At 37.8% G+C, this 27,917-nt stretch overlaps 1 protein-coding gene across 9 annotated transcripts in view; it reads right to left on the bottom strand.

The window, feature by feature from the left end:
- Nucleotides 1-27,657, bottom strand: part of dipk2ab (divergent protein kinase domain 2Ab) — a 43,251-nt gene extending 15,594 nt beyond the window's left edge. For 2 of the 9 annotated variants that reach the window (XM_079863429.1, XM_079863426.1), the window contains exons 1-3: nucleotides 27,199-27,653; nucleotides 20,407-21,291; nucleotides 5-181 (exon numbers count right to left, since the gene is read on the bottom strand). Coding sequence is in view for 5 of the 9 variants with exons in the window: in XM_079863426.1 (XP_079719552.1) it covers nucleotides 5-40 (36 nt within the window). In the remaining 4 variants the exon portion in view is untranslated. Of the gene's footprint in view, nucleotides 1-4; nucleotides 182-20,406; nucleotides 21,292-27,198 lie in introns of those variants that run through there. The other 7 variants (XM_079863427.1, XM_079863424.1, XM_079863425.1 and 4 more) reach the window with 7 other exon arrangements.
- Nucleotides 27,658-27,917: the final 260 nt, after the last annotated feature.

Here is a 27,917-nt window from a genome sequence, read left to right as displayed (position 1 = left end):
TCACATCGAGGAAGGAAAATTGTGGATGCTGGGGAGGCATCTGTCAGTTGTGACTTTACTTTGCTATCCTCTTCAGATATACACAAATGAGGCAAGTAATGCAGCTGTACCCCAGTAACTGGGTTGGTCTCTCAGGGCCTTGAGTGGGCACGTCTCATTACAGCGACTCTGTCTATTCCATCTACCACAGCATGGAAAAGCAGAGTCAATTAGATATGAAAGAGCACAAATTAGAGCAAAACAAAAGGAAAAACCAAATACATTCACTGTCCAGAACACAACATCTGGTTTATTCAATCAGAGTGCCACTCTATTTTAATGATTCATATTTGAAATGTACAAAACCTTCATCTGGTTTTGCTCTGGGAACTTCGTTGATATTCAGCAATAATTTCACCTGCTTTATTTTTCCGAGCTACTCAAATGACTCACACGGGCTTCATTGATATTGACAGTCAGCGCTGCGCAAGGGAAAAAGGCGTACAACTGCAATTGGATTCCCTTTTATTTCACAGTCAGAGAAATTTAATAGTCTAGTTTAATCTGCCTCAGAATCTGGTTAAAGTTTAATGTAGAGTCTCATTAATATTTCACTATACACATATTATTTAAAAACATACAATCAGTAAAAGGACGCAGAATAAAACGGCTGCAGTTCAGTCCAAGAGCTTTTTGTTACACACTCTTAGACTGGTATTGCAGAATTGTAGAACACAAATGGTGCATTCAGAATGCCATACTACCACACTGCTTGAGCTTTTTTTGCAGTATGAAGTATGTTGAGCACAATATCTTAATTAGGGGCCAAGCCCTGAAGGGGATTTTTCCCGAATGGGAGTCAGTGGCAGCCCTATAAACGGAACATAGGAAAATTATGAAATTAGGCACACTTATAGTGATGGTAATGAATAGTAAATGTACCAATTTTTGAGTCTATAGGACCAACTCTATAGCACCACCACCAGTTAAAAAAAATCAACACTGAAATGGTTATAACTTTTGAACCCTTTGATCTAGAAAAATTAAACTTAGTACACCTGATTCCACTCATTATGGTGATCACAATCAATATCTAACATTAAGACTCTGCTTATTACAGTAGTGGCCATTTTGAAAAGCTAGCCTATATTTTTCTTTGTGCATGGAATACCCAGATAAGTTAATTTACTGAAGTTTGGAGTGATGGCAATACCCCCAAAATGCAATTGGATCTCAATAATAGTGCCCGAGATCTTTTAAAAAACTTAAAAAAAAATGCATGTGCCAATTTCTAAGAAATATTTTGTAATTTTTGTATTTATGTTGGTTTCGTATGGTTTTACAAAAATTGTACCTTTTTAATGACTCTAAAAAGTCATGTGGTGTAACCATCAAGTAAAAAACATTTTCCTCATACTTTGAATAGATGTGAGTGTTAATGTTAACCTAATTCATAAATATATAACACCGAAATGAATCTGCAGAAGTCAGGTGGTACAAGTCGGAGCTTTAAGTTGTTTACATTCATTATAATTGTAATGTTATGTGCTTCGAGACATGAGGTGTTTTGGAGGAGGTGTGGCTTTGGAGCATAACGACTCAACATAATGACGTCATGGCAGCAATGTAGCCTACTACTGTATGAACCAGTCTTGTGACCAATTGACCAAACACATTACATTGCACTTGCTCTCACAGTAACAATGCCATTGTCCCTCATCAGTTCTTTCGTGTCAGAACCTTGTCTTCCTCTCCATCAGCAGTGTACAAGCAGAAAGTAGACAGCTTTGATTATTGCACTAAGCCTTTGACTCTTTAGCCATGGCCTATAAGAAGGGACAGATAAGATAAGACTCAAACTATCAGGCCACGCTCCAGTTAGACCAACAAATCCATGTGGTAAACACACCCCCCCCCCTCTAATCAGTGCTATACCATGCCAACTATTTCTACAAATTCAATTTGTTCCAAAGCACTATAAAATGGAGTGTGCAATAATAACAATATTAGCCCACTCTGATATTAGTAATTAGCGTGAGGCAGAGCTGAAGCGGGCGTGCAGTCTGCGAGTAAGGGCGGTCAATACTCTTAGAGGACTGGGTCAATCAACAGAGAACAGCCCAGCCTCAAAGCGCTGCTCACTCTCAGCACACTTCCTGTGTTTGTTCGATCAGGGGCTCTCCAGAAGGAAGGGGGAGAAATCCATGGAGAGGGGAGGAATACACCTCCCAAACCTCAAAGAGAAGGATTTGAATAAAGAAAGAGCAAGCCAGTAGCTTTTGTGTTGGGATTTGTTGAAGTCTTGCTCTGTTAATGAGGGTTAAGAGTGGCCTTTACCAAAGAAAGACATACATAAGGAGGCCCGGAGGCTGTTCAGCAATACAGCATATACAGGCGCATTTACATAGCTTAGTTCATGCAGCAGCAGCATCTGTCAGTCTGGGATTAATTAAATTGATCAAACACGACAGTAAAGACTTTTACATTGCATTATATTGCATTGCATATAATGTGTGCTGGTCAACTAGTCTAAAATGAAGAAACCCCTAGAAAACAGAAAAAAAAAAAACAACAACATGGGAATATTGTGTGTACATTTAACCCTCATAAGGTCTTCGTTTCCAGTTTACAAATCTGGTCTTTGGGGTCTATATGACCCCAACAATTGATAGAGAAATTGGACAAAAAATATACATTTTTAATTATACAAATAATATATGTTTTTTTTTGTTTACTTCTCCTCTATTCATTAATGCTGTGTTTTGGGGGATATGAAGTACTTTTTTACCTATTTACTGCAAAATTCCTCAACTACACCATTAGCATACATATGAAATATAGTTTTTTTATGAAAAAAACACATTAATGATGATCAAATTTAACTATGAGTTGTTTCTGGATATTGATCTAGGTGTTAGATGCATAATTCTGCCATCTGCTGGTTAGATGTTTTTTTGTAGCTAATATAGTTTTAGCCACAAAGTGTAATTACCATATACTTCCAGCAGAGGCCCCATAGAGATCCATTCATTTTTCTGGATGTGACTTAATGCTCTTATAATAGCTTTTTTATGAATTACATATTTAAACATTGACAAAATACTGATTTAATGTATTTTAAAAAGTTTAGAATTTTTTTTTTTGTTGTTTGAGGTCTTTTGAAGTGTCTTATTATTGCAATAATGCTATATAAATTTGCAATAATATCTTTATTGTTTGTCTCTCTGTGTGTATTTGATCTGTGTGTAGTCATGTTCTTTCCACGTTGCATTTGTGCTCTCATACCATACCCTAATTTATGTGTGAAATTTTTTAGATTTATGCAGAAATTATTGATTTTATTTCACAATTTCAGTAAAAATGCTCTCTATTGCAGTCACACCCTATCTCTGTCTATGTGTGTATTTGTGTCTGTGTCTGTGTGGGCGCATATGTGTCTGTGATAATGTTCATTCCACATTACATTAGTGCTCTAGTACCAGGCCTTCATTTATGTGTGAGAATTTTCAGATTTATGCTGGAATTATTGATTTTATTTGTCAATTTCTATAAAAATGCTTTCTTTTGGAGTCAGACCTGTGTGTGTGTTTGTGTGCGCGAACATGTGTGTGTGCAAGTGGTCATGTTTGTTCCACATTTCATTTGTGCTCTAGTACCAGGACTTCATTGTGGTATTGAAATTTTCAGATTTATTCTGGATTTATATATTTTTTTTTGACAAATGAAAAATAAAAAACATTTTTTCTTCGATTTTCCCATTCATTTCAATGTGGGGTCATATTGACCCCAAGGGACAGATTTGTGACTTTTTTTTTTACATACCTTTAGAACGACCGAATCAAGCCCAGTTTTTTTCTGTGTGTATAGATAGATAATGTAGGAAAAGTCACCAAATTTTATTCCACTGAGATGAAGGGAACCATTTTTTTTTATTAAAGAAAAGTCGCTTGGGGTCATATAGACCCCAAGGACCAATTGAGGGTTAAGATAGGCTACTTAATTTTATTTTTCCAATATCCAAATATGATACTAAATTCTACAGAATAAAGGGCTTCTGTTTGTGACGTGCTGTCTTTGCATTTGAACGTTGCACATTTTAAACAGGACACGCATTAGCTGAATAAATGTTAGCCAATACAAACATATTTATAGAAAACAGTTGACAATGAATAGACAGGAGTCCAATAATAGCAAAACGAATCACTTATTCTAAAAAGAATATCAAGTAGAAGTTAGACGAATCCGACATATAATGAGAGCTGTGTTAACAGTAAAATGTCTGTCATTTAACTAATTTTAAAAACACGGATGGATACAAAATACTTTGACATTTTAACAGAAAAAAACAAGCAAGAACAAAATTTAAAGTTAGCCCGTCACTTTTCATTTTAGGCTACAATTATCTTCTCTCTCTGCGTGCGCGCGTCCGTGTTTGTGAGAGAGAGCTCGCGCAGCACTGACACAACGGTACTTTTTAATCCATAAGTAACTAACACGCTAGTTTTCATACAAAATAAATATGTAACATAATTAGGTACTTTAGTTATTATTAACACAATAACGTAACATGCAGGCTACGTTTCTCAAGACTGAGAATTAATAAATAAACGCCTGTTTCTCCAGACTCACGCTCATCAGTAATCCACAAATCACAGCACTTTCATAATCACTAAGCCATAGCGATTTTCAAATTTATTTCGATTTATTGTTCAGCACTACTTGAGCATTTTAGAATTTGCATGGCTGAATGATGTCTTCCTCTTATCTGATCTGAGTTAATAACGGAGTATTTTAAGATAATTCATGTGATCACTCCCGTGTGATCATCAAATCCAGAGGATTAAGTTTAACTCAATAGAATATTTCAACTTTCCACATCCACCCCAGGCCGTTTACCTTCAGGAGTACCATGAACTGTCCTCGCTTATGGCCGCGGGAGTGGAAGGGGGATCGAGCGGGATTCTTTATTGGTGTCGACTTTCAGTCTCTTTTTAATGATAGGCCTTACGCATATGTCAATCATCCCCGCTTGCTATTTGGGGAATGAACCCAGCGCTATGATTGGTCGAACTCTTCTTCTTTTGCTGTTTGGTTGATTTGAGGACTGCGCGTGCACAGAGGCGTCACCAGGTTTTTGCGTAGTTTAGAGTAACAAATCGTACCAGTGTCAAAATGCGTATCCACTATGCAAAATGCGTACAGGTTGGCAGGTCTGATATTACTATTTACCGTATTTTTGATAGAGTTGTCATGATTGATTATGCATTTATTCAAAGTAGTTTTGGTGTGTTAATGAATATAGCAATGCAAATGTATTAGGTCTGCAGAGCAAATATGGACTAGCTACTGCCATTAGATACACATGCATGCTGCTGCATATATTCTGCATGAATAGACGTTCATAAATCCCATAGCAGGTGGAGCTGGGGGAGGTAGAGGGTTACAGAGGAACTGTCTCAGGACTAGCCAACAGCAAACACACTATTTAACAAGACTATTTAAATAGTCTGTGTTGAGCAAGCAATCGCATTGGCTGCTGAATCAGCAAAGGCCAATCAGCTTGTGTCACAAGGTAATGGTGACATGGATTGCATATTGCATGTAAAGTTTCATTACTGAACTAAATATTAGTATTGTTACTATTATAATTAGTATAACAGCTGTTGGAAGAATGACATTATCTTAAACGTTGCCATTGCCATGATGATTGGCACATATTTTTATCTGCTGGGTATCAGAATCAATGTTTGAGCATGTGATACACAGTGAAAAGTATATTGAATACTGTATAGTTAAAATAATGAAAAATACAGATTCAAAACAATACTTTTGGTCAGTAATTTTTCTCAATTCACCCATTAATTGATACTCCTAACAAACATTTAAATAATTGGGGAATAATTTAGTAAAAAGTTCAAGTAATTAATCATGTTCAGTCCATGAAGAGCTAACAAATGCTCTGCTTATTTGATGCTCCCCCAGCGCACTTATAGTTCTAATCCAGAATCCAGGAGTTATTAACGTTAGCAATGAGGCGTTGAAGTGGCAAAATAAATTGGAAACTGGGGTCTCATTTAACGTTGACTAAACTTTAATATTAATAAAAAGAGCTGCTTGGGTGGAATTATTTCCCTTTATCTTTTTTTAAGAAGCATGGTTATGAGATAGAAAGATGTTAATTCAGTGGCATTCAAAAGTGCTGAGGGAGCACAACTCCACCTGAAGCGAAACTGTAGCCACTCAGAATCAGTGGGAAATTTCCATTCTTATCCACATAACAAGTTCCTTACTCACCTCGAATGTGGTTTATTTTAAAAGGAGCCAAAATCAATTAATTTTTTTTTTTTTTTTTTTCTAAAAAAAAAAAAAAAAAAAAAACACTGGAAATTTTAGTCAAGGTTTCTCACCAAAAATAATTTAAATGACTTTTTAATATGTAATATGTTCATATGTAAATAAGCTCCATACTAGGGACACATCTTATATCAAAGGCCATATCGGTCTCGGTCAATAAATGTTAATTTTTAAAGTAAGAAGGTATTAAGTATTTGTGATTTATATGAATAGTTCTTTTTTTTTTTTTTTTTGTAGGGCTGCCCCCTGACAATCAACTAAATGTTAGTCGACGAGAAAAGGCTTTTTCGACTTAACTTTAATCAGTCGGATAAGAAAAATAATTCACAGGAATTTGCGAAGTCACGCAGTGACAGATCTCTAACACGGCTGGTCCATGCGGTATTATGTCAGGCAAAAAATCCAAAGTGTGGGAACATTTCGAGAGGGTAAATAATGACCACAAAAAGGTGATGTGTGACCTCAAACAAGACTTATTTAAAAAATGTAATTATGTAAGCCACTTTACACAAGTGTTCGTGTGGAGCATGGAAGCTAAATTAGTACTGCACTTACACATTTAATTTCCATGTCCATATATAAGGCTGTTATTTATATTATAGGAGATATATATATATATACACACACACACACATATACACATATATTATTATTATTATTATTTATTTAAATTTTTTTTGTATGCATTCTTACCTCACAAAAGTTCATGCTATGTTTGCCGGTTTTGTTGCAGCAAGCCTCGTGTGCTGGAACGCTTTATATTTTAAATGCTCATTATTATGCTTTAGTATTTCTCCCCGATTAATCGATTAATGGCTTAAATAAATGACTAACAGTCGACTAGGAAAATCTTTAGTCGGGGGCAGCCCTATTATTTTGGCTAAATGTCACACCTTAAATTAATGAACCATGTAAATGCTAAAACCAAGAAGATAAAAAAAAAAAAAAAAAAAAAAAGAGAACAAAGAAGAGAGAATGAGACCGTGTGCCCAACAGATCTCTAGAGAATCCACCCTGCTGAAAATGAAACAGCTTCAGACAAATGGCTTTCCTCCATAGGAGAGGATGAAAAGTAAACCTGCAGTTTTTACAATGTCATGCCCTTCCAAACAGCGTCTCACACGAGAACAAGTCTGTTGTGGGCGCTTGTGTTAGTAAGAGTGGACTAGTAAGAAATCTGTAGGTCAGATAATTATTTGGTAACACTACATGTGCAGAGTCAGATGGCGGAAATCACAGTGAATAATCAACAATAAAGATGGAAAAATGTGTGCGAAAATTTCTGTTGGCAGAACTAGTGGTAGTGCATGTGTATTTTTATCTTGCAAACTGAAAATGTAATTTTCTGACATTTATTCTATTATACGTTGTTGAATGTGCTTCAGAGTTATTTTTTCCATAGTGCATTACGTTTATGTTTATATTCCCATCTCTAAATTCACAAAAGTATTTCCATTTTGCAAAAAGGTTCATCCTGACAGCAAGCGAATCCCTATTAAACATCAAAGACTTCATAAAATGAGCGAGAGCATATGTGCACTAACCACAGACTGCAACAGAGAAAGGGAGAACAATAATTTGGCCTGAAATATTCATTTTGATTAAATATGTGTTGGTTTAAAATCCTAGGCTACATGTAATGGAAGTAATGATATTTTTATGAGAACAGTAACTGTAGTTGGATTATAACATGTCATCAGATATAATTGCAAGTATTTCCCCACATTTGCTGAAGAAACAAATGACAGAATCTGAATGATAGCAATGTTTTAACAGAATACACTAGCATTTTAAATACAGTTGTTAACAGCATGAACTGACATGCTGTAGTTGAAAATAGTCACTTAAACCACAATTCCCATGTAACTCCAATTACTATGCTGTAATGACTGGCTCTCAGATACGGCTAGAGAGCGTGTACTGAAGTTCAAGACTGCCTTGTGATACGTGACTAACATGCCATTAATTATTCCATATGAAATGCAAATATAGGTAAAATGTCAAAGGTGAAATTGGCTGGAAATATGTTCTGATGTTTAATTTAACAGTACGGCATGAAAATCATTACGATGTTCTTATTAGTGCTTAATCTTGTCCTGCACTGGATCAGTCACATTATTAATTTGTTTGCCAGTAAAATTAATCACAAACTTGTTACTGGCTTGTCTGACTGTCTTGTAGTTGCAGACCACCTGCTTACCCAATAAACACACTAACACATACGAGTCCAAGTACTTTATATTTCTAGTTTTAACCTCCTCCTGTGTCACCCAGAGTTCTCTATTAAACACTTCTATAACAAGAAAAATTCCATTCCAAACACGCCATTCCCGATTACGTTTTCTCTTTACTACTACCCCACACGAAAGGCAAATTTCACCACAATTTATTTCTAAACGCACCAAACAAGCATTATTATATGCACGCGTGACACATCTGAAGTCACACGTGTTCATCACCCATTGGAAAAGTGCTGTTATATGAATTTAACATCAAACAATCACAATAGAGCCAAGTCTTACCTTGTGATAATCTATGTGTAATTTAATTTGAAAAGCGATCTGTTTATCCAAAGGGAAGATGCGGTGATGCACAGCTGTCAGAGGCTTGCTTGCTGTCCATTTTCAAGAAGTACATGTTCCCCCAGAAAAAAACATTGATGGTGCATTATTAATAATAACAAGAAGTTATTTTCTTGTCATATTTTCATCAACAGTATGTTGTAATTAAAATAGTTTCATTGTCGTAATCAGGTGCATAACCCCTAGTGCATAGTAAAACGTCTACTATAAGATAATGATATAATAGACCGTTTTACAGTTGGTAAACATGGTGACGTATTTGTGTGGGCGGGGCTTAGCTGGAGGCAGAAAGATCCCTCTGGCCGCTTCACTAACGGTAGTGTGCAAGTTTTGTTAGCTGGTTTTTTAACAATGACTGGAGAAAATCCGATTTTGTCTTAATGTGCAAGGTCACTCACTGTCCAGGACCGCGACTGTTATTTGCAAAAGTTAATTTTAACGGACGGAACCAGATGACCGTACACGCTCAGTCAATGGACGATCTGACAGGATTAACGTTAACGCTACCTCCGGTTGAGTGGCCTGACTTCTATATATATATATTTAGATGACTATGTGCTGAATGGTCATGTAAAGACTTGTGTGGTACGATCCGCAGTTCTGTCTAGCCAGCGCCAAGAAGACGACAATGTAAAGAGTGACACTACGGTGCAATTTTAATGATATGAATATTTTCTAGAAATAAAAATTCCAGATACAGCATACTCATTTTTCATCGATTCTTGCACCCAACAACACAACAAGATGACATTTAATAATAAAAATAATAATTTAAGCTCCTTATTATGTATCCGAATCTGTGCTGGTTTGTATTGCCCGCCTCCAGTTTTCCGTTTGTTTTGCCTCCAGCTAGCGCCGTGACGTAACTGTGACGTCGGTGCAAAAGGGGTCTATACACAATTTGTAATACACAATTACTTTTAGCAGCCATCAATGCAGAAATATGCTTTTTGCCAGCAGAATTGTAGTTACACCTACCAGTCTGGGCTAGGGTGCGGGATAAGTTCAATATTCAGAATTAGGGATCTCATTACCTTGGAATCAAGATGTTTGCTTTTACCAAAATAGATGTTAGCTGCAGTCCTAAACTGAAGCTTAAACTGTCTCATTAAAGACAACAGTAATTAGCAGCCAGTGTTTCAAAAGAAACTGTCACTAACCAGCTTTCTCGTGTAAAACACTTTGTCAGGGTGTGGTGAAATTCTCCACATTATCTCAAGTCATCAATCCCTGAAATCCATAACAGACATGTCAGGACAAGTGTCTAGCACTGGTTTAGATGAAGAGTGATGAAATGCTACAGTAAATGCAAAAAAAATAAAAAAAAATAAAAAAAATAAAGACATGTGGAGGAAAACATCCTCTCACCAGCTGTGAAACATATTACACAGTCTGATAAGCCAATTTAAAGGGCTGTTGAGGAATAACTAAACATAAGTTGTTTTGTTCTTCACATTAAATGGCTGCCCTTTTCCCTCAAACCCCGTCGTTGACCTACGGTCCGCCATGCAGGCGTGGAAGCAGAACAGCCCCCGTCTGGCATTTTGCTTGGCCATTAAATTTTAAAACCGAGTCAGTCTACAGAGAGAACTCGTCCCTGCAGGGTGCCGTGCTTATTCTACAGCTTGACAGATTTTTCTACACCCCTTCCCCCAAAATCTCCCTCTCTGCATCCCATCTCAGGCTACAGACCACCAATCCACCAGCTGAGGACAAGAACAAGTGAAGAGAGAGTGAGATAAACAAAGTGCTGAAGATTTAGGCCTGTGTTCGGTTGGTCTATGTGAACAAGCACAGGCAACTGAGGTTTTAGAAGTTCATGTAAGACATTTAAAAATATATAAGAATGACACAATGGGTGATTAATTTGGTGGGCATAACTAATTTGAATTATTTTTTCGGCCTTATCTCGTCTTTTAAGAGAAAACTTTTCACTTGCCATTGCCAGGTTTTTACGGGCTTTCAGTGTTATCACTGTTATAAGGTAGAGGGCGCTATTACGCATCTCCTGAACGAGTAAAGAATCTCCAGCTCAAATACAGGCAAAGAAGCAGCAGAAACGAGCGATCGCTGGAAGCAGGTATGTGACGTTCGCGGCTCCATTGTTGCAGTAAACTTGCACAACATTCTTAAATTAATAATTTGTTAGACGCACGCAGGTTTGTTATCGTAGGAACATCGACTCTACATCTTCAGGCCCCTAAACATGACACAGATCAAAGCGAACTGTGATTGGTTGCATTACATGCCAGTCAAACGTCCTCTTGTGCGGCCCTTGGCCAAAGAAAGCTGTGATGGAGTCCAGACCCTCTGCCATCAGTCTGAAGGTCTGGCTACGGGAGACTAGGACTGTGCAAGCTTTGGGGGTGATTTACTCGATCTACTAAATATAGGCTATGTTTTGATCATCGTACTGAATCTGATCCAGACATAGTCTTTGACAAAAACACAATTTTATAAGCTTCATGCTTAATGATATATATATATATATATATATATATATATATATATATATATATATATATATATATATATATATATATATATATATATATACACACATCAGTGGTGGCTGCTGGTCTTTCAAAGAGGGGAAGCTTATTTTCGGCCTACATCATAAAAATTGTCCATTTATTTATACGTAAATTCTGCCCAACGTTCCTTTTCAAGAAAATGCTCTGTGACCCTGTCGTACAACTAGCCGTCTTTTCCAGTGACTTGACCAGTGTCCTCTCAATGGCCAGCAGAGTTAGGCATAAATGTAATAATATAATAAAGGTATAAATAATAATATAATAAAGTATAATAATAATAATACTAATAATAATATATATATTTAATTATTTTAATATTTTTTTTAATTATTACTAATAATATTATAAAAAAATATAATAAGTAATAATATAATAAAGGTATAAATGTATAATTGTGTGAAATGTATTATGAAAATTGGCTAGCAATTTCGACAAGCAAATACCAAGAAATAGGTAGCAGCAGTTTGTCTTCGACTATCACTTGAAAAATCCGCAATGGGACTGAGCTCGAGTAGCTTCAGCGGCAGCGACTTTTTATTGTATGAAATCGCTGTCAATCAAAAGGAGATGCAGCCTTTGAACAGACCCTCCAATCATCACGCAGAAACCCGGAGTCCAGGCCAGCCCACACCCCATTCACCCCCAGAGACGCTGAGCGTCCGTGGGCGGGACATAATAATCGCAGCATTTATCCAATGACCATCTAGTTTCGAAGCGCTGAAAAAAACTGTTCAAAGCAGCTCCATTGAAGTCAATGGACGCTGGGCTTCAACAGGGAAATGCACTGTGACGCTACGGGAATGCATGACAAGGAAATCGAGTCAGCCGACCTGCTATATGTAACTGATTCTGAACGAACTCGTCTTTGAGTTTAATGTTTTCTAACGCATTTTTAGTCAATAAAATGTTAACACAGTACATATTTGATCATTAATTTTTTTTATATATATATATATATAGTTCTGGAAAAAATTATGAGACCACTGCAAAATTATCAGTTTCTCTGGTTTTACTATTTATAGGTATGTGTTTGGGTAAAATTAACATTTTTGTTTTATTCTATAAACTACTGACAACATTTCTCCCAAATTCCAAATAAAAATATTGTCGTTTAAAGCATTTATTTGCAGAAAACGACAACTGGTCAAAAGAACAAAAAAGATGCAGTGTTGTCAGACCTCGAATAATGGAAAGAAAATAAGTTTATATTCATTTTTAAACAACACAATACTAATGTTTTAACTTAGGAAGAGTTCAGAAATCAATATTTGGTGGAATAACCCTGATTTAAACCTTGTACGTGGCTTGATTCATGCGTCCTTCACAAAGACAAATCTGCCTGATTCCAGCCTTGCTGAAGCACCCCCTAAACGACCATTAGACGACCAGGTGTTGGACAAAGCTGAAAATTGATGATCTGGGGGTGCTTTAGCAAGGCTGGAATCGGGCAGATTTGTCTTTGTGAAGGACGCATGAATCAAGCCACGTATAAGGTTGTCCTGGATAGTGGGTCGACCGATATATCGCCAAGGCCAATATATCGGCCGATATTTGGCACTTTTAAAATATCGGCATCGGCCAATACATTTTCTGATTGGCCGATGTGTTGGAAGCGGGACTTTTATTTTGACGGTGCTCCGGACTTTTATTTTGACGGGCGGCGCTGAGAACACCAGCGCCTGAGAAGAGAAAGGCAGCACCTGCTCACACAGCGCTCACTCACATTCTCCGTCTTCATTAGTTTACGTTCTCTGTCAGTCATATCTAACACTTTGTTAGACAGAACTGGTAAACAAAGAAAGTAAATGGTAAGCAAAAAAGTAAAGTGTTGCTTTTATATTATTTGTTACAGAAAAGGCAAACAATTAGGCTAAAATACTTTCTCATTTACTGTCAACATTCATCAAATGCCCATCTACATCATTTAAACAAATCTCTGAATATCTAATAAACATTTAATTTCACAAACCTTGCAGATTTAATGGAATCCAGCTGTGATATCTTGTGAAGTGTGCATTTGTAGCCTGATAAACATGTTACTGCAAGTGACGGTCGGTCCGTGCGAAGTGAGTGAATGCAAACAGAAGATCAGCTTCAGGAGTCGCGATCGAAAAACTTTAAATCTTTCATTTTAAAATATGCTGTACTATATCCAGTTGCCCACTGCACTGTGTCATCTTCATATCGTTTTCACTGTGTGCTGTATAATATTAGCGTTACCTTGTCTTTATTTGAAAAAAATGATTACCAGTGCGCACAATATTACCAGATTACTGAGTGCAATGTTACAGTGTTTACTTCCTTTTTATTCACATATTCATATATTTTTAAACAATTACTTTATTTGTGAAAAATACTGTAATAGGATTGCAGATTCAAGAAGTTGCCATCTAAAGTATAAGTATGTTTATTTTAAAGATTTGTTTTCTAATTTATTTAAAATTTATAACATATTGATTAAAATAAATATAAAGTATAGAATAAAAACATCGGCTTTACATCGGTCATCGGCCATCCTGCTCTCTAAGGGTGCTTTCACATCTGTAGTTCAGTTCATTTGGTCCGGACCAAGGGTGAAAAATGATACTTTGTAGCATTTTTCAGGCGTTTTGGTTCCTTTTCACACCACACTGATCGCTCTGGTCCGAATCAGCTTATGAGTTGATAAAACGAACCAAAATGCAGTCACGTGACTACATCCACATCACTCGTTGGCCAGATATGTCTGGCATTTCCATAACTGCACTTCGTTTGGTCAGAATTAACGTGCGGGAAAATCCGGCAGATAACACGCCGCTGTTTACTATGGAGAGACGACTGCGTGGGCTGGTTGTATCCTTCGTCATATTTTATTATATAGTTTGTCTACTACACCACTTTAGACAAACAAGATTATTTGAGAATGAAGCGAGGATGCGGCTGTTAATAATTTCTATCAGGCTCTGTCTGCACCGCCTCACAACTTAAAGTCTGTCCGCGAGTGCAAACTGTCAACAAACATTTCTCCTCATCCCATAATCACAGCGCAGCTGACTACGGCAACTGGTTTAGTCCAAAAATGCGCAGTTCTTTGGCAGTTGGTTCTGTTCAAGGTCGGATCACGTTCTCACCACAAACGAACCGCTCCAGAGTTCGTTTCAAAACGTACCGAGACCACCTCTTCGAGCAGGTCTCGGTACGCTTGTTTGGTCCGCTTTTGGTGCGCACCCGAGTGCGATTGCCGCATTCACACCTGCCCAAACGAACCGCACCAGTGGGGAAAATGAACTCTAGTGCGATTCAACCGAACTAAATGAGGCAGGTGTGAAAGCACCCTAAGATATCGGCATCGGCCATCAAAAAAACAATATCGGTCGACCACTAGTCCTGGAAGAACACTTGCTTCCTTCTGTTCTGACAATGTTCCCCAACTCTGAGGATTGGTTTTTCCAGCAGGACAATGCTCCATGTAGGGCTGTCACTTTTGTGAAAACATCCTGTTCGATTTTTGAGACATAAGTGTTCATTGAATCGATTGTAAAATCGATTTTCCATGTCTAAAGACGTTTCCATTTTAAACGCAAAATATGGGCAAATCCACGTACAACGAACAGGCATTAGGACGAACGTAAAGAGGGCGCTTGAGACGCGCACAAGTCTGCAATATTTCTGATGATTTATTGGCGTGAAGTTTCGTACACAATGACAAACAGGAGTGCAACATTCTCGAAAAACAATAAGCAGAGTGGACTGCCATAGCATAAATGAAAAACATTACCTCAGTCTTCAACATGGCTGTGTTTACGATTAGAAATGTCAAACAAATTTCGCCTACGTAGGCGATTGTAGACGCGTAGCCCGAATTTGTATCTGAATGCATGAGACTGTCTGCATACCGGCAGAATTCACAGTTTTGTAGTAAAAAGAGACGCATTATGGAGAAGGATAATTTGCTGCTATGCGTGTTTGTCAGAGCCTGCAGTTGCTGTATGACGCGCGTTCGCTGCAGGCGTATCGTGACGAGGTGGACGTGCTCAGAGAAAAGACCGTTAAAATCGATTCCCTATTTTCGTTTTCGAAACTTGCGTTGGTTGGTCCAATCGATTGTGCAATCGATTTTCGAACGTAAAGTGACAGCCCTAGCTCCATGCCACACAGTCAGGTCAATCAAGGTGTGGATGGAGGAGAACCAGATCAAGACCCTGTCATGGCCGGCCCAATCTCCAGACCTGAACCCCACTGAAAACCTCTGGAATGTGATCAAGAGGAAGATGGATGGTAACAAGCCATCAAACAAAGCCGAGCTGCTTGAATTTTTGCACCAGGAGTGGCATAAAGTCACCCAACATCAATGTGAAAGACTGGTGGAGAGCATGCCAAGACGCATGAAAGCTGTGATTGAAAATCAGGGTATTCCACCAAATATTAATTTCTGAACTCTTCCTAAATTAAAAAAAAAAAAATAGTATTGTGTTGTTTAAAAATGAATATGAACTTATTTTCTTTCCATTATTCAAGGTCTGACAACACTGCATCTTTTTTGTTATTTTGGTGGTTCGGTATAATTCCCTCCCAGAACTGTCTTACACAACTGCTTTCCCCAAAGAGCAGCATATGCCTCCGAAAGCAAGATAACACATTATCTTATGTATAACACGTTATGCTATATACAGTGGCTTCTCCTACTTTTCCAAGTTATATTTAGTGCCCGCTTATCAGGAAGTGACCATTTTGTTCTCTTCGACTCTCTGGATGGCAAGAGTGGTGCTTTATTCACAAATGTTTTATACAATATTCCAATTTTGTGCATAAGTTAAATTCACAACTTTGGATGGAGACATAGCTATAAGCAATTGACTGGCTATGTGTGAAACCCTTTCATGTGTTTTTAATGCTCTCTTATAAAAAAAACAACAAAAAAAAAACCCTGCCCTCATTTGACTCTACAATCCAGAGGGAGCTTTCAGAAGTAGCGGTTTGACACTTTTTCTCCAGCTGAACTCACAAAATATGTCAGGTGCAGGGAGGAGTGTCTCGACAAGCGGCCGCTCTGAAGGCGAGTGCTGCACCCTTGACTGCGTTAACCCCACAGGCCTGTCATGTCCTGTTGTCAAGCTGGCTGAGCAGGCAGAGCCTATGCTAACGCGGGGGCTGTTAACAAAGTACCATGCTCCTGGCTAAATTTGAGCAAGGTCACCTAAACCAGCCTCTACATCTATCGAACATGACCTCATGCATCACAGCTTCACAGACAGAAGATAAAATGCAGGGAACATTGGCTCATGAAAGTGTGAATTAATAAGAGTCTCTGCAAAGAATGTGGGTCACGGAATCTCTTCAACCTACTCGAGAAATCAGCAGAGAACAAAGCATAATGTTGTTTTAAAGGTTAAAATTTGGCTGGTTGAAAAAGGAAAATTTCATAGTTAATGTGAATAAGTATAAAATAAACAATGGCTGGATTCAGCATTTCACAGCAGGACTGTGGGCCTTTTAAAACAAAGGCCTTACATATCACATGCTATTCATTATTTCTGGCCATCATATTGCTTTCTAAAAATATTTATTCCTTTGGGATGAATTGCTTTCCACGTGACTTGCAGCACCATGATTTCGGCAGACAGAAAAGGGGAGAGTGTTATTGGCCAACCTTACAACAGCGCTGAGGATTGGTTTCCACTGACTAAAACAGGCCGGTTTCTCACACAGCTGAGAGAAAAGGCCACTTTACTGCCAGAAACATCAGAGTAGATTGGAAACTAAAGCAGTGGTGAAATGGCATCATGGTATTTTACAAAAATATAAAGTGGGAGTGAGAAGTTTTGTGGAAGAAAAACAAGTTCTGCTTGAATTCATTCAGAAAATGAGGTGATTATTGATGGCTTAGTTACAGTTAGGGATGCAATGATATAAAAGTTTTGGCAGATACCAATAATTCTTTATATTTGAAATCCTATAACTGATATTGGCCGCTGAATCTAAATCTCACTTATGCTGAAGTGCATGTTCCAAGCACTTCAACATAAATCAAACATATATAGTACAGTAGCCTAGTTTGAACCAGTGTAAGATATGGCCAACTTTACCAAAAAAGAAAAACAACAACAACAAAAATCTACTGCCTTAAAGTAATGCAAACAAGTTATTGGACAACATTACTTGCATATAAAGAATCAAAATGCATGTGCTATAAATAGAATAGCCAATGCACAGACAATAATTGTTTTAATTAAACCACGTTGTAGATAAAAACTGCATTGCTGTTTTAGCTGTGTGCGCTAGCTGTGAAGAGCTGAATGAACACCAGTAAACTGAAGCGCTTTGTTACCAGATTAATTAACTCAACGAAACACATACTTTTTGCGATTTATCAGATATTTATGCAACATAAACATAATAACACAACTTATATATACACTTCACTTCAACTAATGTATGCACAAAAAGACAGTGAAGTTTAACTAAGTTACATAGTCAGAATATGTTCTGCTGTTTTGGATGCACTCTTGCTGCAATAACGCACTAAAACATGGCAACTAAAACCAAAGAATTCACATAATTGTATTACAATAGTGTACATGACAGTCCCAGTTAGAAATTTTGTGCATTGATGTTTGAATGGTGTGCGCAGAAGATAAAGATAATCATTCGTAAACTGAAACTCTTTACTACAGCATAATTAACTTAACCAAACGCATCCTATATGAGATAAATCAGATACAAAATGAACATCGTACAATTGCACAAAAGGCTGCAAATTCACAAGCAAACTTGACTGTGGTAGTCATGTAGTGGATGTGCTCTTCCCGTAACAACACGCTAAAACATGGGCGTACGAAAAATTCACGACATTCTTTAACAGTAGTGTTCTCATAATCTTATGTAGCCTATATGACAGATTTGGGCTGCACATGTTGCACTTAAATGTATTTTCCTTTTCGAAGTGATTCCATTCATATTTCAAGCAATTGAAAAACCATCATGGTGAACAGTGAGCATCTGAAGTGTCTCAGCTGAAAGAAATAATCCATTATTTCTTCGCTTTAATACATCGACCTAATTTTCTTATCGGGCCGATAACGAGAACATTAAAAATATATACCTGTAATCTCTAATTACAGTACCAAAAAAAAAAAAAAACTATAGGATTCGACATGTGCCACAGCAGTGCTGTGGAATTTTGGACATGTTCTGAAAACTTTTCTGAAATATTCAAGCATAAATTCTCCTTGTGTGGGAGAAGTTTTATGTGTGCAAACTGCACATCCGAAGAGCGTGCCCAGAAAGCTGCGTCTGATAGCACGTGAAGTGAATACTGAATTGAGCTCTCTTTCACAACTTCTTGCACTTGATTGGACAATTTCACACAAAATTATGTCAAAATGCTTGGCGAGTATCCTAGTAAACATAGTTGGTTGTGTCTTAAATGTACGTAAACAGTTGAGAAAGAAAATGCATGTGTACAGTATCAGTACATTGGATCCGTGCATTGTCTTAAATTGACAGCAGCCTAATATTCCTGCTGCTGCATTTGTTTTTAAATGTTGCATTTATATTTGTTGCTCTGTAAAGAAAGAAGCTTCTACTTGAAACAACAAAGAAACTCCAGCCTTATAAAACAAAAGCATATTTTACAGCTTGGTATACACTCTGCATAGTTGCCATTAATTCTTTATGAGCTGGTGCACAACCACTCATTTCCTTCTATTCCTGAAACATTTAGGTGTTTCTTGTTTAAGGAACAGCTAAAGGCAATAAGCCACCCTTCAGGGTCTCCCGGAAGCTCCTTTGGTGCTTGGAGAGTTCAGGTTATCCAGTACTTCCAGGGGGAAAGGATTCCCCATGCCAACAGTTCTAAAGTTCAGCATAGAATGAACTATTTATGAGTATTGAAAAACATGCAGGAACAGCTCAAACAGAATAATTATGTGCCCAATCACAGATAGACGGAAGGAGATGTCCTGGAAGGGGACCTTAGGATTGGATTATAAATCCAAGGGTGCTTTGAACTGATATGTAATGACATTAAGGCATTGATGGAATTATATAGATATCAGAAAGAGGGGTTCTACAGAAAAAGCAACAGAGAGTGAGAAACAAACAGATAGACAAAGGTGGAGGATGCTGAATGACAGGGACCACACACACACAACTAATCAGATTTTATAGATTGGGATGATCTCCCCTTTGTCTAGCAAATGCCAGAGGGTGCCAGGGCCTTGTGAAAGATTAGAGGTCAGCAAGAAACTGAATGTCTTCATAGTGCCTCCTGTGTTACTTTGTCGTTCTGGGCATTTACCACCTGTGGTCAATGACAACTGAAATTGAAATTGATCGTCAAATTGTAAATCAGTATTGGAAAGTGGTCAGATAGTGGCCCTTATTATCATGTCAAAATGGGAAGTTGCATAATACATCAGGAGAGAATACACTGATATTAAGGCCAAATAGTACATAGCGAAATACCTTTTAACTGTGCTAATAGGAAAATCAGACTACTCTGCAAGGCAGATTTTGTGATATCTTCGAACTCTTAAAGTTTTAGAAACAAATTTGAAATGACCATTAACAGTTTGCAGTTTTTAAATAATTAAAATTGTTCAAAATATGCATCAAGGCAAGACAAATCCATCAGCTTTGGACTACAAGGCTGTAATTAAACACTTCCCAATTGAGGTCCTTCAAGATTACAGGGGCAGGACTTCAAACTCGAGAATTGTGGCTTACAAAATAAGATGCAGCCAGGAATGGAAACAGAGAGGCAGGGAAAGTAGCACACCCTACAATTTACAGTAGCATTTTTTAGCCTATTTGCAGCCCACCAAACTGACAGGTTCCATTCCGCTGGCAGAATTATCAAGGGCAATTCAAGAGCATACGTTATGATCTGGCTTTTAGAACACAGACGATATATTACAGGCCTAGGGAGTCTGTCAGAGAGAGATGGGTTAGTAGACAGCATGAAAAAAAAAACCTACCTGAAGAACTAGGGGCTCCGGATTGAAAGCCAAGGTCATCAACAACTGCATCCGTTCTGTGTCTTTCAGGTTCTTGAGAAGGAAGCTTCCAGAGTCCTTAGTCTCAGCGTACCTCCTGACTATTCTGTCCAGAAGTCTTTGGGATGGACAATGAACAAGGTCTGACCAGCCTTCCACGACGTCTGGAGTTAGGAGTCTGACGTCTCCATTAAGTCGGGCAAACTCAGTCTTGTACATGGCCTGGATGAGATCGCAACGAGGCCGTCCTGTTGCCCGCTTGCAAATCTTCTGGTCAATATCGGTAAGTTCTTGGTTCGAACCCAACCGCTTGAGTACAATCCTCCGCGTACCCTCGCGAGGCTCCCCGTACTGGGCGAAGAAAACGTTTTTCACATTGAAGACATCCAGGAAGCGAAGGCGACCCCAAGTCTCGAAAGATATTTGTCCATTCATGAACTTGCGACACCAACTGGTGCCAAAGCAGGCTGGGCACTTGTTGAGGTTGATGAACCTTCGGTCAGTGAGTTCGTTCTTTTGGAATGAGGCGAAGAGGTTGTGCGTGTTCATCAGCAAGATGACAAACAGCCCCACGACAAAGAGAAGCTTCAGACACCGGTACAGACGACCAAGCTTGAGAGGGAGGAAGCGCAGCATGTTCGTGCACTAGCCAGGCAGGGCAGGGGTAAAGGGTAAAGGGGGAAAGGGCAATGAATAGTGTCAGGGACAGGACTCAATGGATCCCCATCACTGGTGCTGACTCATCACCTGGAGTTGGCCATAGGGGGAGGAACAAGCAGAGTCCCCCCTTACAAGTGCTCGCTGGGCTAAGACATTCTCATAGCCATTGCTCTGGAGCACACTGTGCCAATGCACATAAAAGCTTGCCTGCAAAAAAGCACACAGAAAGATCAAACATATTACATTAAGTTGCAGGCCAATTTCCTATTAAGAACAACTTTACACTATTTGAACAGCTACTATCCATTTTTCCAAACCTGAAATTTCTCCTTTCCAAGGGTATAAACCTCTAAGCAAAACCAAGATTGTGTGTTGTTTCAAAATGTTTAACAAATTGGAAATGTTCAAGTCATTTGAGCGAATACATTGCTTTCCGAACTGTAACGAGATGGATTTCTGCCAGACCAATAAACGGCGAGACACTCTGTACCAGACTGTGCTGGCTCATATTTCCCTCAGAATAACTCCTAACAACTACGGATAAAAATAACGCTAAAAAAAAAGAGAAAGAAACGGAGGCAAAAATCAGTGTTTTAAAAAGTGAGCAAACATTAAAAACAAAGATATGGCCTCTTTGAAACAAAGTATGTTAAAGAAACAGTTTGTAATACTGCTCGTCAACAATAAAAGCAAATGCTCTGTGATTGATTTGCAGGTGATAAAAAACAAGTGAGACACTTTCTACTTTCAAAAAAGATGCACTCCTCTGTGTATCACCAGAAGAGTCATGCTGAGCATAGTTTAACCTTTGATCAGAGTTGCCCTGGTAAGTTTTAATCTCTCTTTGAAGATTTCTCTTTGAAAAAGCCTTGTGTCACCAAGGTAATGTGGGGAGGTGAAACACCGCTGTACAGAGCACCATGTGAATGTGTCTAACACAGGGGTGCCACTGATACAGATGAAGCACATCAACTGACATGCAAATCAGACAAATGAGGTGGACACCTGCAAGTAGTGCTATGCTAATACTCAGTCACTTTTATACTATGTTAAAACAGGCTATTACATTACCACCCAAGTGTAGTTTCCACCCTTAGCACCAAATTCTTTATATGGCCGCTTACCATGCAAATGGACAATTTTCAATTAAAGCTCATTACACCATGCCTATTAAAAGCGATGGCTTTCGAGAGCTCTGCTCATTAGTAGACGAGTCAGTGTGATTAGTGAGCATGTTGACGAATTTCTGTGCATTTTAATTGACCTAGTGAGATCGGAGTTGCTTGGGGGGGGGGGGGGGATCTACACCAGAAATTATAACTCATATCAGTCCTGAAACACCTTTATCAGACAGTAGTGTTTAAGGGCAAATCTCACTAAACCATGTCCTGATCATATTCCAACTCAAAATCAAAAACACAAATTATAATTTGCATTGTTTTGTACCATTAGGATTGGCATTTTGACTTCTGACAATTAAGAACATTTTCTCAGCAAATTTTCACTGTCTGGATGTTTAAAATTTAATCTCATTTATTTGCAAATCTCATTAGAAAAGTTGAAGCAAAACATGTACTGAAACATTTACTGCCAATGTGAAACATTTAACAGTCCTACAAATATGCTTCATTTTTATGGAACAAAATGGGTTTTGTTTTTCTTCTTTTTGGTTTTCTCCACCATTACACTTAAAGATCCCATGAAATTATTTGAAAAGCACAGTTTTCTTTCCTGTGCTGAGAGGGACATATTGAAGCCAATAGGCTTTACTGCATCACAGCCATGCTGCAAATGCTCTTGTGTTTTGGACATGTGACATGGTATATTTTAATGTTCCATGGGAATGAACATTGGATGGACATAACTGCAGGCTATGATGAGGACAAAACATAACTGAAGGGAAAGATTTATTTAGACTGGTTACGTAAATAGTAGCAATTAAGGGGTGGACACCTGGGAAGCAAGTCATTTGGAATGCAGTGAAAGGAAGAGGCTAATACAGATCTTGATAAGAAGAACATGCATACTGCCTATTACAGAGGACTAGATTTACTGAATGTTCATAAAACAACTGAACATGATATGATCTCTACGTGCCATTTAACAGAATGACATCCCCGGTTTTTCACTCACTGAGCAGAGACAAAGATAAACTGTGTGCATTTCTCTTCAGGAAAAATGAGGCAGTCAAGGAAAGCCATGCTCTATGTGATGCACTGCCGTTGGTTTGAGTACAGATTGGCAGAGCGAAAGCAAACAAGCTTTACTGCACGGGCTGCCTGCCTCACACCACACCAGATTAAGGAGTTCTCGCTCCAGCAGTCAGGTCCATGTCCACCCAGTGTCATGGAAACTCAATCATAATATTTCAAGAAGCAGGGGCCTCTTTTAAATGAATGACATGTTGAAAGGTTTGGTGGGGAAAGCAAACGCATTTTGCAAAGGTTCCTGCTGATTCTTTCGCTTTGACATTTATAGTGCTCATTTCAGACTTCAGTAGGATAAGCCTGTGGGGATATGATTCAGATCAAGACTCACGCAAACCGAAAAAGACAGCAGAATTAGATTTTACTTTTCTCAAACAGTCTTACAAACCTTCCAAGTGGGTTGTGTCAATCAGGTAAATGATTAACTTCACATATTTAAAGTGTTAAAGGCCACTAAAAGCCTTTAACACACTAACACATAAGAATAATCCCAAACCGTGGGTACGTGTTCCTCAGGGGGTTCTTCTATAGTTCCAAGGGGAGATTTACCTTGCTTTGTTAAACCCATAAAACAGAGAGAGAAAAAAAAAAAATCAAATTTAAAATAAATTAAATCACAATTATCACTTTTTGTAGGTAAGGCATAAAGTACATCATTTCTTAATCGCTGCATAATATTATATAAAATTCCAAATTCCATTTTTCACAATCCAATCAATTCTCGGTGGATAAAATTATGTCCTACAGCTAAGCCCTATTTTATTTTATTTTCCTCATGGATTAGCCAGTTTCTCACAGAAATCAGTCAAATCACTGAAGTAAAATGAGCTACAAATGTCAATTTACATTGGCAACACGACAAAAACTACATAACTTTGTGTGAATATCCTAACGACACTCTGAGGTAAATGTATACAACTCGTTGTTCAATTAATGCCAATGCTAAATTATTTTCTCGTGTCTGGTTTGGTGTCAATTAAGGTGTATTTGCGCCATACTAAATGGGGCTTTGGAGGTATACAAGACAACAACAGTTTGGGAAACAACAGTCTGCCAATTCACAAACAGACACATTCACTCTAACTTCACTGATGAATTGTTTGTTTCCAACAAATCTCGTCCTGCCCACAGGCCTCTGTTTTGAATTACCACTCCATTACCCATAAAGTATCTACTCCCTCTCGTCCACCGCTCAGGCGGAGAAGGAAAGTATAGGAAGCCCAGCCCTGAGGGCCACTGAATACCGCTTTACACCAAAAAGCAGCTCAGAGTGTGCCAAAACAAAGGGTTGAACAGTATCTTAGAACAGTTAGCGCAAATAAACAAGCTGGCTTCGAGGAAGAACGAAGAGGGTGAAGAACAGATAATAAGTCAGCACTGGATTTTGCTCCCGATATATGCTACATTAAATATATTTAATTTCCCCTTGAAGTCAGTGTAAAATCAAAATTGACTCTACTTTTTAAAATCACATTCCTGGTTATATTGTGAATTATGCATCAGTGCATATTATTCTAAATAAAATGAATGCTTCCCTTTAGAATCATAATGAGGCTCCGCCCTATAAAGCTTTTTTGGCTGACATCCTTTTTAAACCCCTATTCTTCAATCAACTGGATCCCATTCTGGTACAGAACGCCCTTTTTTCACATTCCAATTAATTCCAAGTGGATAACATCAAGTCATATCATACTTTTTATCGAATTAATATTGAGTTTCATTCTCAGAGAAATATAAGATTTTGCAAAACTGATAGCGAATGCCATTTCATGTTGACCAAGTTTCCTAAAGACTAGCGTCACAACAACAAATATGAACTTTTTTTCAATAATTCAGATAAATGGAGATATATGTTGAATATTGCTAAAATGCTGAACAGTATGAAAACAATTTTTTTTTTTTTTAGCCAGGCCCTAATCCATAACACTTTGAGTCCAAGTTTGAGACTATACTGAATGCATTTTGTTAACTTTATTCCCATTACATTAAGCATTTCACAATGGCCTTGTCATTAGCTTTGCACATGCTGAGCTGCAGGCGTGAAGAACTGCAGTTGCCAAGGTTATCGACTGCAGGAGTCAATAATGTTTGATCACAAAAACAGTCATCCACAACTGAGCCGCCTCAATCCAGCAATCCGCACAGACAATGATTAATGGAAACAAATTTTATTTCACACTAACAAATAAAAACCACTCTAAATTAATGATTAACCACATTCTCATTCAAAATTGACATATGAATCTTAAACTCAATGATGTGGTTACACCTCGAGTTTCTCTAAAGGCTTTCGTTCTAGATATTCTGAAGCAACTACAAGGGAAATAACACTAATCCCAAAGTAAGCAAGTTCTTTAGGCAAATGAGTGTGCAGTAGAGACAATCGAACAAATGCTACAGTTTAATCGGATACAATGATCGCCTTGTGTTCACAATTACTACGCGACCAGATCTTTTTTTCTGTCAGCCACCAACTTGATGTCTTTACTTCATTAAGAGGGTGCATGAAAACTCCCATTTATAAAAGTATTGATGTCTTGTTTCTCATACTATTGGGGATTACGCCAGATGCATGTTGTTAAAAATAAGGCTGACAATAAAATGTCTCCACTTGATGGTGAGTTTGATGTTGTGAGCTGTGTTTTATCATACAGGTGTGGCTTTCTCACACTCTGTGTCCTGACAGTAGGACTTCTCAGACAGATGCTTTAAAAACATGGCATGCAACAAGGTCTTCATATTAAACATTTTGTTTGACAGCCTTGTTTAATAATATTATTTCCAAGACTACTGTTAATTTGTCAGACTGCAGGATCATTTAAAACTAACTAGTGAAGTTAAAAAGACAATTAAAAACAGTGTTAAAACTTAAAAGAAATTAAGACCTGATACGACACGATACAGCACCTAAGACACCTTCATACATTTAACTTAAAATCTTTATATGCCAGTTTAATAGGATAAACACAACATGTACCCATTCATTTGAAAAGTCTTGGCTTAATCGATAAGTGTATGGGTGTCAGTGCTTAGTAAATTACATTATAATCCAGAGATCTTTCAGACTGCTCTGAGGTCAGCAGCTGAATCCGAACATGTTATTTCAAGTGTCAGATCAGTGCCAAGAAATCTGAAACCTACTTCATGATCTCCTGAGCTGTGCTGTTTCAGAATACAAGATGAGAGCAAGACATGATACATCAGTTTGTCTGCATTATAACTTGTCTTTTTAATTAGATGTGACTCTAAGTTTTACATAAACCTCTCACACATTTATTATTTTTATGAAACATCTTTTCTTTCTTTGTAACAAGAAAAAAAAAAAAAAAAAAAAACAGAGAAATTTGATTTTTGCTATGTGGCCTCCCAAATCTTTTAACCAATGTATTTATATGACTTTCCAGGTTTTTGTGATCAATGCACTGTAAAAAATTATGTTCGTGATTTATCACAACTTTTTTTTTCTTTTGTCAAATCAACTTAGATAATTAATGTGGTTTAGATAAAATAATATTTTGAGCTTCTGTTGATTTAACCAATCTCCTTTATATTAATCAAATTTTTAATTTCAATGAACTCAAAATTGTAAGGCAACCAGGTTACTCACTTTAAGCTAAACCAACAATTATTTATATTTTTTTACAGTGTGAATAAAATGATTATTTGCATTAGAATGTTTTTATTTAGATGACACTCTTCTAGTCGACATGTTTTCACTGCAGAAATACTAAATCACAAATGAAGAAATGTCAGTGGTTTTCCATGACTTGAAGACAGAAAATGAAGATTGTGTCCAGAAACAAGAGTTTGTTTTAATTTCATTCACTACAACTAAGAAACTTCCAAGCTGACTTCCAACAATAGACGTTTTCAACAGGACAGTGAAGAAAAAAAGCAGGAAACAAACCTGAGAGAGAGTTTCTTCAGTCAGTCCTGCTGGAGTGAGTCTCTGGATCGGTTACTCTGAATCATTGTTCAGGATGGAGCGCTCGCGCTGCTATTACTCTGTAGCGCGTGAAACGCTCCGATAAAAGACACACGAAAAACATTGTATCCAGACGCTCAGAGGCTCACATACTCACATCAGACAAACTCAGATGTTCTTTCCATTAGGGGATCAGCCAGTTAGCAACCTAGCGAGAGACATAAACAGTGGTCAAGCCTCTAATTCTCAATCTCTTATATGAATCACTCGACTTCACAAGACTTCTGGAGCAGGACTCTTTTTCTTTTCCCGGTCTTCTGAGAGCTAGAGTTTGATCGAGCGCGGTCTCCACACACACTGCTGCTGATCTCCAGCACTAACAACGATCCACAGCGACCGACTCTTTCCAACATCGAACCGTCAGTATTTACGACGTCCTTCATCGCTTTACGTTATTGGTTTGAGGGCGTTGTCATGGCGCCCGCTCCCGCCTCCCCTTACTGTCCTCGTTTTCCATGATGGGTGAATATTGCTTTGCTCTAGTCTAAATAAATATTATACATATTTAACTATGGAGAAGATTAATTAAGGATCAAATTCATGTATTAGTGTATTAAAGAAAGAAAGAAAGAAAGAAAGAAAGAAAGAAAGAAAGAAAGAAAGAAAGAAAGAAAGAAAGCATCTTATGGATGCGTTTGAGG

This window comes from Squalius cephalus (assembly GCF_949319135.1).
Source record: "Squalius cephalus genome assembly, chromosome: 25".
Taxonomy (NCBI): Eukaryota; Metazoa; Chordata; class Actinopteri; order Cypriniformes; family Leuciscidae; genus Squalius; species Squalius cephalus.
Note: the sequence above shows the minus strand (reverse complement) of the source record. Positions and strands in the feature narration are given on the sequence as shown.